Below are 18796 nucleotides of genomic sequence, written 5' to 3'. Positions count from 1 at the left end.
TTTTGCCTGAGGCATAGGAGAGCTACTACAACTTACATAATACTGATCTAGATGAATCAATAGTTAGCATAAAACATCTTTCTGTTTGTGTATGTGTGTCACCTAGTTTTTGTTTTGTTTTGTTGCAGAAAAAAGAAGAACCAAGGGTCTAAGAGGAACAGAAAGTGGTAGAAGAAAGAGATATTCCTATAAATTACCTCAAGAATATAATGTAGAGACTGTAGTTGTTGCGGATCCAGCTATGGTTTCATATCATGGGGCAGATGCAGCCAGGAGATTTATTCTAACAATTCTAAATATGGTAGGAAATTTGGAACTTTTTAGCATGAAAATATAATAATGTTGGTTTTATTCAGTAAAACAAAAGATATGACCTTACTGCATCAGCCATTAGAACTGGAAAACTGGGTTCCACTTTATAGCACAAGCCTGAGTTATATTTTTATGATGGTACAAAGGTCTGAACCCATCTCCAGATCCGGTGCAAAACTAACTTTTTGACCTCTGTTAGTGTGTTTGGCTTGAATGTGTTATGAGGTATAACAGCCTACTTCTTCCCCTACTGCAATTTTATCAGAGTGGTTCTCTATGACATTTTGTATGTTCAGAACAAAAGCAGAGATCACTCACATGTTCCATAAATGCTGGTATAAAATTCTCTGTAACAAGTTCTTCTGATTTTAACAAAAAAAGATACGTATTTGCAAATACAGATGGGCTCTTCTTCCCCATCCCACCCAAACTAATGAGGCTTTCGTTCCTAATTTGTGGAAATTTTGGGTGTTGGAACGCTTACACCAGGACCAAATGCAAAACAGCCTAAAAAATCAAGGTTTGCAAGATGCTGTTCCCATTAGCTTAAGATTTTTTCTAGTAATATTCAGTTTCTCTATTCCTTCTTGTTATTAGGTATTCAATCTTTTTCAACACAAGAGCCTTGGAGTTCAAGTGAACCTTCGAGTGACTAAGCTAGTTCTGCTACATGAGACTCCAGTAAGAAAGTACTGCATTTATCTTTTCTGTGTAAAGATTTTTAGAATATAGAATATATAACAGATACACAATGGCTAATGACACCGAAAAGGGAGGGCACATGAAACAGTAGAAAGTCTTACTCTGCTGTTAATAATTTGGCAGGGTGTTTATCTAAAGTAGCCATTCTCAACCCTCTTTTTTTGGCATGACTATAACCACAATGTGAAAGAGATACAGGTTGAATTAGAATAAGTTGCATGATGAACCTTATAAGTTGGTATGTGAACAAGTGTTTCCAATCTGTGCTCCCCTTCAAATGTGCCAGGTCCCCCAAGGGCCTATATGCCCTCTGCCCCCTGTTGAGAATGACTGGTCTAAAGGTTGGGTAATGTTGAAAGCATGGCTGCATTTCTCCCTGTCTGCAGCATGCAAGTATGGCAACAGTGCTCTAAAATGAGTTCCTACACAGCACCAACTGACTGTTGCTTCAGAGCTTTTTATTTCAAATTGGGCAACCCTCACTCTGAATTTGATTTGTTTGTTCTCTGTACTGCCATAATACAGTCAAATCCAACTGACTACAGTGGTACCTTGACTTACAAACGTCTCCATTCGTGAACGATTCGAATTACGAACGGCTCTGTTCGCAAAACGTTGCTTTGACTTGCGAACGGAGCCTTGACTTACGAACCCAAAAACTCCCGAAAAACCCTTTCCTGCCCTTTTTAGGTCAAAAGAAGAAAAAAATTTTAAAAAAATCTCCCCCCTAGTGGTAGAGTACGGATCAACCGGCTGTGCATTAGTTCCTATAGGAACTAATGCCTCTACCTATAAACAGCGCCTCGACATACGAACGAAAAACAGCAGGTATGAATTAAATAGTTTTCTATGCATTCCTATGGAAAAGTTTGCCTTGACTTATGAACTTTTCGACATAACGAATGCCGTTCCAATACGGATTAAGTTCGTAAATTGAGATACCACTGTACTTGGTATCATATTTCCTCAGAAGGAGGAGACTTTGGGATAAAGTGTAAACATCAGCAGTCCTTGGCTTGGACAGGAAGGACACCATGCCTCCCTCCTTCTCAGATCATGGGCTGCTTCTGAGTATCAGTGAGGGCACTAAAGAAGTTCCTAGGCAGTGTAATAATTAAAGCAATGGGGAGAGTGACTTGCTTGCAAAATGTCAACTTCAACCCAGCCCTGCTTAAAATATCCTGTTCTTCTTTGTGGCCTCTGTGAAGGCACACAATTAGGTTGTTCTGCACTGCACTGAACCTCTCGGAGGTTTCTAGAGCTTAAAACACACATTAGTGGGATGTTCCCCCGTGGAACGCATGCTCTACCCATCACTGATCCCATCAGTTCTTTTTCTCCAGCGTGTTGGCTAGACCTGTTTCAGAGACAAGAGCGATCTATTGAATTAATACTTCCTATCGAATAATCTTTTTTTATTTCAAATTCCTTTCAGTCATTTTCTTTATTGGTCGTTTCCCCTGTGAGTTTATTCCAGTTTTTTCTCTGCCTGCATTTTGCCGATTCCCCCCACAACCATTTTTTCCCTCCTGTTTCCTATGCTCTTCTATGCCCCCCCACCTTTCAAGTGGTACATTTTATGTGCAAATAAAATCCCGCTCACCGATTGTTGCCTTTTCTGTCTTGGGGAACAACATCCTACACACTCCTGCTCCAAGTGTAAAATGCTAACTAAACCAGCGCTAAAACTGTGTTTACAAAGATTGAGGTCTTACCTCTGGGAAAAATCTCTGAATCCACCTCCAGTCGCTATGGGCTCTGCATGGTCTCCAAACCCTCAACCAGATCGGCAAAATCCACCCATGCCTGCTTCCAGCCAAGAACTCCTCCTCCCCATCATAAGAAGTCGAAGTCTGCTTCGAAATTGAAATATGTGTCAACGTCAAAGGCCTTGACTCAGTCTCTAGTCTCTTCTAAGAAGAAACAATACAAGGCTACCACTAAGAAATTGAAAAAAAAACTTCAAAATCCACTCAGATCGACCCGCCACAACCGACTTCCATCTCCCATCCTGGAAGAATCATCTAGGCTCTCTGTCTGACAGAGATGACCCATCTCTACCTCCGGCCCAAGCTTCATCCTCCGCTGGTAGCTTGCCGCCAAGTATTGACCTCTCTCCAGCTGAAGTTCATTCCAGACAGGCCTCAGCCCATTTGAGCCCTGCATCATCAGGGCAGGCAATTCCTATCCGGCTCCAATTTGTCTTGCCACTCTCCTCGAAAACACCGGGAGAAGAGATGACATCTGTCACCTGCTCTGTACGACCTCCCACACCGGGAGTACTACTATTATCCACAATCCTCTCAATACCACTTCCGAGATGATAGAAGAGATAGATACTACCAATATGACCCATATATATCTGATGATCCTCAAGAACAACTATATTATGATGAACCTAAATAGGTTCGCTATAATTTACCGTATCTACCCTGATATTCACCTTCACTCTCTCCATCTCCTCCTCGACATCGACACCTGCCTCAGTATTCGATACCGACTCATACAACCCTTCCATCTAAACCAACCTTGAAATGCCCTTCATCAACTGTATAACATTCTCAATCAAAGCGTCCTAAGCATTCCTCCAAACACCTATCCCAGGCATCACTGCAGGTTACTACCATTTATAAAGATCCGCCTACTGACACGGAGAGATAATTCCACACAGATGGTACCCACAACACAGCCTCCTTCCTCCATGCAAATATCAATGTCAAAACCTCGACACCAATCTCCTTCTTCATCATCTCCATCAATTCAGGACCTTGCCTCTGGCGTATCACAGGAATCACCATCTAATTTGCCGACACTAACTTCTGATGTCACTGAAAATCACCCACCCTCTCCATCAGAGGATTTCACTTCTTATTCTCAACTAGTCATGAGAATGGCTAAATCTTTACAACTTCAAATTGAGGAACCACCACCAACTAAGCAGGACTTGGTGTTTGACAATATTAATCAAGATAAAACGCCCCCTCTCAGTTTGGCATTCATTCCAGCTATGCTTGATTTGATCAAGGAATCATGGGACAAACTTCCCTCTTCCTTACAAATTTCCAGACAAATGGAAATCATTACAAGACCCATGGTGTGGATATCGAAAATCATTACAAGACCCACCGTGTGGATACTACATTTCTCACCAAACATCTGACACCAAACTCCAGAATAGTAGAGTCAAACCAATCAAGAGCCTGAAATAAATCCTCAATTGCACCTACAAACAAAGAAAGGAGAAAATTAGATATACTCAGCAGGAGGCTGTATTCCGTCATCTCATTTTTTATGTGAGTTGCAAACTATCAAGCCGCAATGGGAGCTTACCATAGGCAACTATGCAACAAGATTCTCCCAGTACTTGAAGCAGCCCCAGAATCAGCTAAATCAGAAGCCCTTAATATCTATACTGAGGCTTCCACAATCGCCAAACAACAGAGGATTACATTTTGCCATATCGCAGATGCCACCTCTAAAGCTATGGCCACCTCTATTGCACTCCGGCATCATGCATGACTTCGATCTGCTGGGATAGTGGACAATGCCAGATCTAGAACAGAGTATCTACCGTTTGACGGGGCTGGACTGTTCAATTAAAAAAATTATGAAGTGATGGAGAACCTCCATAAGATCTGTAAAACAGCTTGATCCTTGTCAACCCAGCAGACGTACAGATACTAATGACCACAGTATCAAAGACAACCTTTTTACCAACAATCATACCAACAATTTCAACAACCAGGCAGACAATACAAACCTCAAACATTGGACAGACCCTTTCAGGGACCCTCAATCTTGGCTCCATCATCCTTTCGAACCCAGCAACAACAACCATGCCACCAACCCTTTTGGTGCCCTCAAAAGAAGGGTAAGCAATACCCATAGATTCCTTTCACCTACTCTCAATACTTCAACCCAGTTCCAAACAAGATTGCGTCCCTTTTTTAATACTTGGCAATGTATAGCTAATGACCAATGGGTTCTTTCTATCATTAAAAACAGTTATTTCATTGAATTTAAAACCGATCGGAAAAATTAAAAATACTCCTTATTCGACAGTCCTTCAAGAAGAAGTTTCCCCTTCTTTTCCAAAAACAAGCCATAACTACAGTGCTTCCATATGATCTGCATAACGGTTTCTACTCCAGATATTTTACAGTACCAAAAAAGGATGGAGGACTCCATCCCATCCTCGACCTCAGAAATCTCAATAAATTCATTAGACCTAGACACTTCAGAATGTTGACACTAGACACTATCATTCCTCTCCTTTCACAGGGAGACTGGTTTGTCGTCATCGATCTCCAAGACGCATACTTTCACATCTCTGTTCACCCAAATCACCGCAATTTCCTTTGATTCCGATTCAACAACACCACATACCAGTTCTGTTCTCTCCCATTCGGACATTCCATAGCACCAAGGGCTTTTACAAAATGCATGGCACCAGTTGCTGCCTACCTTCGACTTTGAAGTATCAATGTATTCCCTTACATAGAAAACTGGTTGATAGTCTCCGCCTCATATCACAATGCTGTCAGATCTACACAACTCACTTTTGATACACTTAGAGACTTCGGCCTTAACATGAATCTCACCAAGTCACATCTCGAGCCGTCTCGAAACGCAACCTGCATCGGGGCGCACTTCTATTCCCTCCAGGCCAGAGCCTTCCTCCCACACGAGAGAATCTTCAAATTAAAGAAGGCTATTCAACCATTCCGACCTCTAGCCTTGGTATCAGCCCATCATGTCTGTTACATACAGCACTGATGTTACCTGTCTGTCATGGGTTCGGAGGGAAAGTTCCATCCTATGGGGAGTGGAAGGCGGGACATCAGGAGGAGGGGCTGTACTGTATAAATATGTGATGCCTGTGTGGAGAGTTTAGGAGATGCTGAGACACTGGGAAACACTGGGTTGTGACGAAGCAGCAGCTGGGAAGAAGAAGCTGTTGTGGGAGTCTGTGTGTCAGACAGGGTACTTCTGTGTGTCAGAGTACCAACCTGATAGGTTCAGGTGTCTGTTGGTTAGCCAGAACTGATAGGTTCAGGGTCTGTGCTTTAAGTTAAGGGTTCTGGGTGAACCAAACTGTATGCTTGTATGAGTGAGAATAAGCCACGTTACTTTATCCTATTCACCTGATTGTTTATTTTTCCCTGTGTGTATTTAAAATAAACCTTATTCTTTTTATTGTTTAAAAATCCATCCCTGGTCTGTGTGACTTCTTAAAGGGAATGGTTGGTGGCAGCTTAGTGTAACTGTGTGACATATCCCAGTAGGTCTGGGTTTGTTACATTGATTGGTGTCCAGCGTGTGGGATACGACTGGTCCAGTTGTCCAGTGGTCCAGCAAAGCCTTGGCAAGTGTGCCCAGAGCAAGGGGGGTCTAGTCAGGGACAGTCTGAGGCGCGTAGGTAATCTTCTAGGTGTACCTCACGGGGAGGTGCGCTAGTAGAAGAACGTGCCAACTGGGGAGACTTAGATTAAGGTGCTCTGAGGCAGCCTAGTTTTGGCGGGAAAAAGCTGAGGCAAAACTGCGTAGCAACAGTGAGCTAGCTTGCCAGCTGAGAGGCCCAGCAGAGGGGGGTAGGCTCTGACTCGATACTGTTGCGATTTAAGTGCTGAAGAACAGCAGCAATCTCTAGGGAGAGCTGGTTCTGAGGCAAGAAGAAAAAAAAAAAAGTGGTCGTTTTATTTTGAGGCTTGACTTTTAAAGCAGCCTGTTCTGAGGGGGGGTTATGCCCTTGACTCGAAGCCAAGTAGCAGAAATGAGTGAAGTGAAAGACCCCCAGATTGACCAAGGTTCTGAGGATGAATTTGGCTCAGTGCAAGGTGACAGCACAGGAGAGCAGAACCCAGAACTCAGAAAATTGATCCTAGCCCAACAGAATGAACTGAGGGTGAGGGAAATGGAAATCAGAAAAAAAGAAAGAGCTGAAATCAGTCAGGCAGAGGCAGATGCCAAGACAAGGGGAATGGACATGAGGATCAAACAGATGGAACTGAAACTCCAAATTAGAATGGTACAATTAGAATTGAAGTTCCTAAATAAGTTTATTAACAATTTATCAGTGGAAGAAATGTCAAAGAAAGAAAAGTATGAGGCTCAGGCCAGACAAAGTGAGCAAGATCTTGAAAAATATAATCAGCAAAAAGACATTAAATTAAAAGAAATCAGAGATAAGACGGAAGAAAAAGTAAAAGAGATAAAAGCTAGGGCTGAGGAAGAAATTTTACAGATCAGGGCTGAGTTTGAGGCCAAGCAAAAGGAGCTGGATTTGAGAATAAAAGGGAAAAGCCAGCAAGGGGGAGGGGCCCATGGTGAAGGGAAGCCCTCAGACATGAAACTAAGACCTCAGATTTTGGAGGGAAAACCAAAACAAGATGAGAGAGAATCAAAATACACCAGAAAATGCTATTTCTGTCAGGGAAAGGGTCATCTAATCTCAGAGTGTGAGAAATTAAAGCAGCTAAAAGGAATGGTGCCTCAGAATGCTAGTGGGACCAAGCCAAAAGCTGTGTTCTGTGTCCAGAAAGAGCAAGGCTCAGTGTCACTGAGGGAGCCTGTTGCCATGATTACTCAGTCTGGAACAGCTACCTATGCTGATCAGGCTGAGGAAAATGGTCCTCTTATAGAGGTAAAGCGCTGCTTGTTGGTGAAAACAGATTCTCAGTTGTTTGAGACAGCAGGGGTGGACGTAGGAATACTTGACCGTCAGTATAGGGGGCTGCGGGACACTTGTTCCCAGGTAACCCTGTGCCATCCAGATATTATTCCTAGGGAGTTTATAATCCCAAATGAGAGCATGAAGGTGGCAGGGATTGAGGGGCAGGTAATCTCTCTGCCAGTAGCAGAGGTACCTGTCAACTTTCAAGGCTGGAGGGGAGCTTGGCGGCTAGCGATTTCATCGACTCTGCCAGCAGCCGTGCTCGTGGGAAATGACCTGGCTGAACATGTGAAACGGGTGCTAGTGATTACACGCTCACAAGCCACCACAGGGACAGTTCAGGGGGGTAATGATGAGCCAGAGACGGAGGCAGAGGGGAGTTCAGAAGCTGTGGTGGAAACCTTAACCACAGACAGCAGATTTGGACAGGAGCAAAAGGCAGACGCCACTCTCCAAAAGTGTTTTGAACAGGTGACTGACGCCCAGCTAACACCTGAAACCCCAGTGAGATTTCTGGAGAAAAAGGGGATTTTATATAGAGAAACCCTGAGGAATATCTCAAAAGGGGGAGATGAGATCAGAAGTCAGCTGGTGGTACCTGAAAAGTATCGCCCCATGATCTTACAAAGGGGTCACTCTGACATGTCTGCTGCACACTTAGGGGTGAAAGGGCCCCTTGATTTGATCAAACAAATTTGGGAGCAGATCACCCAGGGTGACCCACAAGACGTTGTGACATACATAGACACCTTGATGAATGACCTAAGGAGAAATCTAGAGCTGGCAGCAGAAAACCTGCAAGCTCAGAAGGTCAGACAGAAAACATGGTATGACCACAAAGCTAGAGAGAGGCACTTTGACCCAGGGGAGGGAGTGCTTTGGCTTAGGCCCTGCAGAGAGAATAAACTGCAGCTCAAATGGGCAGGACCATATAGGGTCATTTCCAAGATGTCAGACCTGAACTACCTAATAGAGCAGGAGGAGAACCAAGCAAGGAGGGTGGTTCATGTGAATGCCCTAAAACCCTACTACAGAGGGGAACAGAGGGTTTTGTTCGCGATAAAAGCAGCTGAGAGTGAGGAGGCGGAATTACCCTTCTGGGAGGGTAGAGGGGAAGTAAAATACAACCCAGAGGAGGTAAAGATCAGTCCTGCACTCACCCAAGACCAGCAGCAAGAACTAAAAATGCTGCTTAGTAAATATCAACAGGTGTTTTCCAACAAGCCGGGGATAGTGAAGGGAGTGATGCATCGGATCCACACAGGGGATGCACCCCCGCAGGCAGTATCCCCATACCGGGTAACGGGACCCTATAGGGACAAGGTGCGGAAGGAGCTGGACGAGATGCTGAGGGAGAACATAATCGTCCCCTCTTCTAGTCCTTGGTCCTCTCCGATAGTCCTTGTGGACAAGCCTGATGGGAGCATTAGGTTTTGTGTCGATTACAGGAAATTAAACCGTGTAACCACTCCTGATGCCTACCCAATGCCCAGGCTAGACAACCTGATTGAAACCATAGGGGGTTGTCGGTTCATCTCATCATTGGACCTGGTAAAGGGATATTGGCAATTAAGAATTGATCCCAGGGATCAAGAAAAGACTGCCTTTTGCAGCCCTTTTGGTCTCTATGAGTTTCGAGTCCTGAGCTTTGGTCTCAGAAATGCACCAGCCACATTCCAAAGGCTGATGGACCAGACCTTGGCAGGGCTCAGTGACTTTACAGTGGCCTACATTGACGACATAGGGATCTTCAGTAATACCTGGGAAGATCACCTGATACACCTGGAGTTAGTGCTGCAGAGGTTAAGTGCAGCAGGGCTAACAGTAAAGGCCAGCAAGTGTCAGCTGGGTAGCCCAGAAATAAAATACTTGGGTCACATGGTAGGGGGAGGAGTGATAAAACCCCTGGAGGCCAAAATAGAAGCAGTTCGTGATTGGCCTAGGCCCAACACCAAGAAAAAGGTCAAATCATTTCTTGGGTTGGTGGGCTACTACAGAAAGTTCATCCCGAGGTTCAGCGAGATTGCGGCTCCGCTGACCGATCTGACGAGGAAGAAGGCTGATGACCGCATCCCGTGGACCAGCGACTGTGAGGCGGCGTTCCAGAGGTTGAAGGAGGCGTTAATCAACTATCCTGTCCTGCGTGCTCCAGACTTCGACCGGGAGTTTATCATCTACACCGACGCGTCTAACAGCGGGGTAGGAGCAGTTCTGTGCCAGGAGGATGAGAATGGTGACCAGCATCCAGTGTCCTACCTGAGTAGGAAACTTCAAAAAGGTGAGAGACATTTGGCAACCGTGGAGAAGGAGTGTTTGGCCATAGTCTACGCGATCCAGAAGGCCAAGCCTTACATCTGGGGAAGACCTTTTATTCTGTGTACTGACCATTCACCATTGCAATGGTTAAAGACAATGAAAACCCACAATAGCAAACTTATGAGGTGGGCTTTAAACCTACAGGACTATGACTTTGAAGTGAAGGTGGTCAGAGGGTCAGTGAACTGTGTTGCTGACGCCTTATCAAGAAGACCTGAAGATTGAAGACGGCGAAAGAACATGGACTATGTGTATATAATGAGGACAAAAAGTTAAATGTACCTGTGTTTTTCTGAATTTGGTTTGTATGAATAAAGGTAAATTGATGTAATATATATGGTAAATGTTTAAATGCCTATCTGCTATGGTTAACTTAGAATGTAAGTATAAGTGAGTATAATAAGGTATGTATAACTGTTGTTGTGTATTTTATACAGGTTGTTTTTTTGGTGAAAAGCACGTTAGCTTTCCCCCTACAAAACAACTTATAAAGAGGGGAGGTGTTACATACAGCACTGATGTTACCTGTCTGTCATGGGTTCGGAGGGAAAGTTCCATCCTATGGGGAGTGGAAGGCGGGACATCAGGAGGAGGGGCTGTACTGTATAAATATGTGATGCCTGTGTGGAGAGTTTAGGAGATGCTGAGACACTGGGAAACACTGGGTTGTGACGAAGCAGCAGCTGGGAAGAAGAAGCTGTTGTGGGAGTCTGTGTGTCAGACAGGGTACTTCTGTGTGTCAGAGTACCAACCTGATAGGTTCAGGTGTCTGTTGGTTAGCCAGAACTGATAGGTTCAGGGTCTGTGCTTTAAGTTAAGGGTTCTGGGTGAACCAAACTGTATGCTTGTATGAGTGAGAATAAGCCACGTTACTTTATCCTATTCACCTGATTGTTTATTTTTCCCTGTGTGTATTTAAAATAAACCTTATTCTTTTTATTGTTTAAAAATCCATCCCTGGTCTGTGTGACTTCTTAAAGGGAATGGTTGGTGGCAGCTTAGTGTAACTGTGTGACATATCCCAGTAGGTCTGGGTTTGTCACATTGATCAACACCTTCTCCAACTCATGGCCTTGACAACTTCAGTTATACAGCACACACGTCTCAAAATGAGGTCGTTGCAATCATAGTACCTGTCACAATTCGATCCCATGATGTACCACCCGTCTATGCGTCCTACAGTAACACCCAAACTTGCACGTCAACTCACTTGGTGGACATTTCCCCCGAATTTGCTCATTGGAAAACCCTTTTTGCCTCTTCAGTTGGCAATACAAGTTGCTACCGACGCCAGTCTGTTGGGATGGGAAGCATATTGTCTGCATCACAGGACCCATGGCCTGTGGACAAATCAAGAGAAAACATTACACATCAATCATCTCGAATTTTTAGCAATTATCACAGCTTTCCACGCTTTCCTACCACTTATCGCGGGACGTGCAGTCCAACTCGCAACTGACAATATGACGGCCCTTTACTACATAAACAAACAAGGAGGCACACAGTCTCTATCCCTGCTGTACTTGACCATCGAGCTCTGGGAATGATGTTACCTACATCACATCTTTCCAGTAGCGGTCCATATAGCCACAGATGAAAACTCCCTCATTTATTTATTTATTTATTTATTTATTTATTTATTTATTTATTTATTTATTTATTTATTTATTTATTTATTTATATATACCCCGCCTATCTGGTCAGAATTGACCACTCTAGGCGGCTTACCTATCATGAACTATCTCAGTTGCCTCACCTCGCGGACACACAAATGGTCCCTAAACAACACAATCTTCAATCTCTTCTGCGACTGTTGGAGCACCCCTTCCATCAACATCTTTGCTTCTCGAGCAAATGCTGTGCAAACATTACTGCTCTCGAGCCGGTATTGACAAGAACTCAATTGGAGACGCCTTCATGATAGAATGGGACAAGGACCTCCTCTACCTATGCCCTCTGATACTGCTCATACAAATAACCATCATTCGATTTCAACAGTTCCAGTTGGATGCATTCCTTCTCGCCCCGTGGTGGCTGAGACAACCATGGTTCACCCACCTGAGGTCAATGTCAACCGACTCATTCCAACTCCTGCCAGTCCCCAACCTTCTTACTCAAGACAACGGGATGATTTACCATCCAGACATACCCTCTCAGAACCTGACAGCATGGAGGATATTCCCACCATAAAGGATGTACTTGATCAAGCTCGAAAGCCCTCTACCCGGCTTCTATACCAAAACAAATGGAAAACATTCCTTTCCTTTACTGATTCTCAGAACTTGCTGGCAACACCAGTCTCTTTGAAGACTTTATTTACGTTTGTCCTTCATCTCTTCAATGTTGGACTATCTCATTCCACCTTGAAAGTTTATATCTCTGCTATTGTAGCTCATCAACCTTCTAATTCTAAATCGGCCAGACTTTTTTCTCATCCAACTTTGAAAAAAATTCTCAAGGTACTCAACAATATTTGCCCCCTACATCAACTTCCTATCCCTCAGTGGTCTTTACAACTTGTCCTCAATACACTTACTCAACCTCCCTTTGAACCGATGGCTACCTGTAATCTTAAAGTACTTTCCTTGAAAACATCTTTTCTCGTGGCAATAACATCTGCTTAGTGAGCTAGCAAACTTGGAACGCTCCACCCTTCCTTCAGTGCCATCTGGATAAGGTCACTCTTTATTTTGACATGTCCTTCTTACTTAAAGTTGTATCTGAATTTCACCTCAATCAACCGATAATTCTACTACCCTGTTTCCATATCCATCAGCACCTCTCGAATGCATGCTCCATACACTTGACATAAGACGCTCTCTGGCTTTTTACATTGACAGGACCACATTATTCAGAAAATCACAGAGACTTTTTCCATGTTTTCACGGCCCTCATAAAGGAGCTCCAGCTCAATCTTTTTCTAAATGGATTGTCTAAACTATCTCATTGGCGTATGTGTTAACAGGCAAAACACCCCCTGAACATTTAAAGAACCATTCTACCAGAGTGCTGTCCACATCTATTGCCTTCCAGCATGGGATTGAAGTCCCTCACATCTGCTGTGCAGTGACATGGTCTACTCCATCGGCCTTTGTCAGACATTACCGTCTCGATGTCAGAGAATGGAATGATGCTGGTTTTGGCAGAGCTGTTTTGGCATCCTTTCTACTGTGACATCCCACCATCCAGTAAGTGAGCTTGCTAACTTGTGTGCATTCACAGAGGCCATTGTGTGCATTCACAGAGGCCATGAAGAAGAAAGAGAGGTTATCTACCTGTAACCATAGTTCTTCTAGTGGTCCTCTGTGAATCCACACATCCCACCTATCCTCCCCTCTGTCTGTCACATTGTAGTTTGAAATAGCTCTTTGACAGTGGCAGATTTTTACAGGGACTGAGAGGATCAGTGATGGGCAGAGCATGCGCTTCACAAGGGAACGTCCCACTAATCATGCGTCTTTAAGCTGTAGAAATTTCCTAGAGGTTCAGTGCAGGTGCAAAACAACCCAATTGTGTGGATTCACAGAGGACCACTAGAAGAACTATGGTTACAGGTAGGTAACCTGTCTTTAAAACTTTCTAATTCTCACATGCTTGCTGGAGTATTCTGGCAGTCATAGTCCAGAAAGTAATTTTTCCCGTCTTGCAGATATTTTTCTTTGTAATTTGTAATGAATTATGTTGAGAGACAACCATTATGTTTTGAAGTGGTTTGTGAAGTCTGTAATGAACAAGACATTTGTTTTCAGGGCTTGTTTTTAGATTTGTTTTGGGGTTTTCAGATTTTTAGGTCCAAACGTTTTTCAATATCATGTGTGGCATCGAATGTGCTATGGGGATTAGGAAGTTGTGAGATATTAGTAGTGATATTATTAGAGATATTATTACTGTGAGTGAGATAATAAAGACTTAACCTTCCTGAAACAAACGTGCTGTGTAGAAGTACCATATACCTCAAACTAGTGTATAAAGCTAATGATAGTTAAAATAATAACCCAAACATTTAGTAATTTTAGCTACTGAAAGATATATAGAAATTTTTCACTATTTGTCTAGTTTAAAAAAAATCATTAAATGTGTGTTCCAGACAGCTCTACAATAGGTCTATGATTCAGTTTGTACAGGTCACATGATAAAAATACATGGGCAACCAAAACTGTAAAATAGTAGAACTTTATTTACATAGGTTTACAGCGAGCTATGAGAAGAACAGTTATGGTGGTTTTAATGAAATAGGTGTTTGATACTACGATTGCTACAGCAGCTCATATTTCAGTATTTAAATAGAAATAGGTTCTTTGTTACTTTAAGTATAATTTTAGGGAATCTTTTGTTATAGAACAGTATATTACATTAAACTGAGTATTACAATTTTCAGGCAGATATGTATATTGGGCATCATGGTGAAAAAATGCTGGAGAGTTTTTGCAAATGGCAACATGAAGAATTTGGTAAGAAAAACGACATTCATTTAGAGATGTCAACAAGCTGGGGTGAAGAGGTGTCACCAATAGATGCAGCCATATTAATCACTAGGTAAGAATATATATCAATAATTGTGCTTTTGATGTCAAGTTATGTAGGTAGCCACTCTCTTGCAAATTGTCCAAATGGAATAGACAGACAAAGGTTGTACAGAAGACAATTTAATAGTGTGTGCTGAGTCCTGTAACTGCAGTTTTAAAAAGAAAAAAAAATAGAATTATCTTCCACATTTTCTCAGTCATTTTAAAAACATCTGGATCAGATCCTTGAAGATTTGCAATATATTTGTAACATCTAAAGAAATGTTATCCTTGGCAGCCTGTGTAGGGCACCTTAACTGCAGAAAAACCTTAATATTGCAAAGCCATGATGGGCAGTCTCAAGGGCAGAAATTGAAGAGTTTGTTTCAATATTGATTAACTGCAGAGTATCCTGAGCATGAAACCACAGCCATTCTCCTGGTGCTGAGCTCTCCATTCAATCACCACTTTGTTTTTCCTTTTCTGAGGAAAGATTTGCCTTCTGTCAGCCAGTAAACTGGTTCTTAACGAAAATTGCATTTACAATAATATGGTCTGTTTCAAAAAACATGTAGTATACATCATGTACCGAATGTGGTGTAGCGGATAGAGGACTCAGGAGACCTGGGTTCAGTTCCCTGCTTGGCTATGGCGTGTGTGTGTAACTTGTAAAACTATTCCTTAAATTCCTCACTTACCTAGAAAGTCCTATTAGGGTCAGCATAAACTGGTTCTTAACATATAGATTAGCTCAAATCCAAGAGTGAGTTACAACTCCTGTAGTCCCATTGAATCAATGGAAGTTACAGATGAGAATGATATACCAAATTCCTATTGGTTTGGACATCAGATTATTTGCAACAAGGATGTGAATATTGCCTATTCATTGTTGAAGTGTTCATAGCATCATTGAATCATGATTCAAAATTTGTATCAAGATGCTGTACCCAGTTTCTGCTTTCCAAAATAGATGTGTTATTATAAATACCCTACTCATTGATATTTAGGTGTTGTACTTGAATACGGTAAAACAACAAGTGGAAGGGGACTAGGCTATGTGCATGGCCCCATTTCCTGCATTATCATTCCTTTAAAACAGGGATCCCCAACCCCTGGCCCATGGCCCGGTCCTGCAAAGCCCACGGACTGACACCGGACAGATCTCCCTCCCCCTGCATGCACTCACGGTGGGCGTGGTGCACTCACGTGCATGCGCAGGCACATCCATGGGTGGGTGTGGTGTGTTTGTGGGTTGGAGTGGTGCACATGCACACCCCACTCACCTGCAAGCACACCATGCCCATCTGCGCATGTGTGTGAGTGCACCACGCCCATCAGCACACTCCATGTCCACCCACGAGCGCGCCACACCCAGCCGCGAAAGTACCATGCCCACCCATAACCATGGGGGTGCCCACACCCCTGCGTATGGACCCCACCCCCAACTGTTCCGAAAAGAGTGGGGACCACTGCTTTAAAACATCAACATTCCCATCTAGATGAAAAGGAAGATCTGAAGTTGGCTTCCACTTATACAAACTTGAATACACATGTTCTGTCCAGATTCCTGATCACACAGAAGTTTCCACTCACATTAAGGGGAATGCATGCAGGAAGTCCCCTTCAGACTTCCTCACTCATTGTGGGAAAAATGGGGACTGTGAAGGTATGGATCCAAGCATACAGGCAGCTAATAAATTTGGTATATGACTGTATGATAACTAATGTTTGGACATCAGATTAATTGTATGATAACTAATGTTAACTAATTTAGGCACAGGGCAGATAGAGATAAGAGATAATAATTCTAATTGTGACTGCTAGCTTTAATGAGTTTAACTGGGAAAGTAAACAAAAGTATTAGTTGGAACTGGTTGGAAAATTTTTTAGCAACAACTAAGAAATCTGTCCATATATGCAAAAGGGCTGTTTGGTTATGATGTATCACTGTAATAGGAAATGAAAAGTAAAAATAGTGGCTAGTAGTGATGTGTGCATGGAAAGTGTTCATTTTTTATTCATTTTGGGTTCTTTTGGGTAATGATGCATCATTCCATTTTCAGTCTGTTGGGTAGTGGCCTTTTGGTTAAATACAAAAGAAACTGGCTCTTTTGGGTTTTTTCCTTTCCTTCCATTTGTGTTCTGTGTAGCACTTGTCCAAATGCCACAATAAACAGGGAATCAATTCAAAGACCTTAAAGAACTTTGAAAACAAAAGCAAAGGAAGATGAGCAATCCACAGTAAATTAACCAAACACAATATTAAAAAATCAATTTAATAGGGAAAACACATCCCCTGAACACAGGAAAGAAAAGGTAACATTTAAAAAACTGCCTTGCTCTCAAGAACTAAGAAAAGCAAGGAAGCCATTTTTTCTTTAGATCTGAGCAAGAAAGTGAAACTATAAAGTGAAAATGAGAACCATTCTGTCACAAGTAATTTTAGGGCAGCAGAAAATTTGAACATTTTGTTTAGTATCCATTACTTTTTGTATGTTGTGTTATGTGCTATCAAGTTGATTTCAACTTATGGCAACCCTAATAGGGTTTCTGAGGCATATGAGATATTTAAGGAGTGGCTTTACCAGTGCAACCTCCAGTGAGTTTCTGTGGCCAGGTGGGGATTTGAACCCAGTTCTCCTGAGTCCTAGTCAAAACACTCTGTCTGCTACATTACACTGGTTCTTCATACATTCCTATGTATATATATTTAAGAAACCCATTACGAATAACTATAGAGGTCTGCTGGATGTGAGAAGTAAACTGTTATCTAAGGCAGGGGTTCCCAATCCCCGGTCTGCGGCTCGGCAGCGATTTGCGGCCAAGGTAGGACCGGGCCGTGGACACAGATTTCCTGCCCGCGTGAGTGTGATCCACCCCCTGTGAGCACGCTCTGTGCATGTGCATGAGCGACCCCTGCGAGCACCACCGCGTGCAAGCGTGTACCGCCCCCTGCAAGAGCACCACACCCCCACAGGCGTGCCATGCCCCCCATGAGCGTGCTGTGCCCCCCCAACCGTTCTGTGGTTCAGAAAAGGTTGGGACCACTGATCTAAGGTATTAGTCTGCTCGAAGTTGGCTTTATCTGAAACAGGATTTATGTTATCACAGTACAGATTTGCAACCAAGGTTTCTTATTTATGATGGGTTGAATCCAGACTGTGTCTGCCAGGGAGAGGAGAGATTTGCTCCTACAACATTCCTTTGCCTGAAATCACCCCCCATTGCACCATAACTCACACCACACTGTATGGGTCTCCAGCCGTATGTTTAGAATTTTTAGAAGGATGCATGGCTATTACAGAGAGGAGAGGGCAGAGAATTCTACTTCACCATTTTCCTGTGTTAAAATATTGATTCAATCCAGTATTTATTTTAGAGACAGTCATATTAGGCTATTTGGATGTACCAGACCCATTCCATTATTTACTATGAGCCTTAGGCATTTGGAGTGGTCTGGTTTGCTTCTTCCTCTATTAAGAATATGGGGTTAAATATAACCCAGTATTTTTTTGTGTTTTTTAAACATAGTATCAATAAAATCTCTTTTTCCTGTCTTAAACTGGAGTTATTTTGCAATCAACTCCTAGCCTTATTTCCAGCTTGGATTTTAGACCTCCAACAGCAGACTGATGCTATCCCCAAAAAATGTAGTAACGGATGAGGAATAAACTACTTTAAATTGGTTCACAGCTGTACGTTTTAGGCATGACTGAATGCTAGAAACAATGCTGATTTGAGCCAGCAAAAATATATGATTATCATATGGCTGCATGTTTGGTGTCAGTATAAGTTATTGCTCCTGTCCACCAATTAGGATACTGTAAATGCAAAAGAAGATTAAAAAATTTAAAGGCATTGTCACTGGGAAAAGAAGGCAAAATAAATGTTTTTCTCATTATTATCTTGGTATACTTAGAACCCTTGTATGTTCAAGTAAGGGACTTAAGAAAGACACAGTGGCTAGTATCCAGTAGGGTGCTTCCTTGCTGGAACTGATTCTACCAGTTCCCCACTCCCTTCACTCCTGAAACATGCTCTGGAGAACAGTGAAAGCCTCTGAAGTCATGTATCAGTGCAAAGGATCAGTAGGGAAAGGGGAAGAATGTCCCATTATGTTAATGCAATACTAGATTTAGTCCATTGCCTTTATGTTGAATTTAGCACCGTGTCTGAAGTTGCTCTGGAAACTCCGGAACCAGGTTTGTTTGTGTTTTTTGGGTTTTTTTTTTAATGGCTGTGCTGTACTCAGTTCATTTGCTTAGTTTGTTCTTTTATGTCCTGGAAA

General features: G+C 42.7%; 1 protein-coding gene across 3 annotated transcripts in view; it reads left to right on the top strand.

The window, feature by feature from the left end:
* The window catches only part of ADAMTS19 (ADAM metallopeptidase with thrombospondin type 1 motif 19), a 217564-nt gene that overhangs the window by 71218 nt on the left and 127550 nt on the right, over window positions 1-18796 (top strand). For all 3 annotated transcript variants that reach the window (XM_020797556.3, XM_020797558.3, XM_020797555.3), the window contains exons 4-6: window positions 129-301; window positions 910-993; window positions 14382-14539. In XM_020797556.3, coding sequence (XP_020653215.3) covers window positions 129-301; window positions 910-993; window positions 14382-14539 — 415 coding nt within the window. The remainder of the gene's footprint in view (window positions 1-128; window positions 302-909; window positions 994-14381; window positions 14540-18796) is intronic.

Source organism: Pogona vitticeps, chromosome 2 (genome assembly GCF_051106095.1).
Source record: "Pogona vitticeps strain Pit_001003342236 chromosome 2, PviZW2.1, whole genome shotgun sequence".
Lineage (NCBI taxonomy): Eukaryota > Metazoa > Chordata > Lepidosauria > Squamata > Agamidae > Pogona > Pogona vitticeps.
This window is presented reverse-complemented; position numbering and strand designations above follow the sequence as displayed.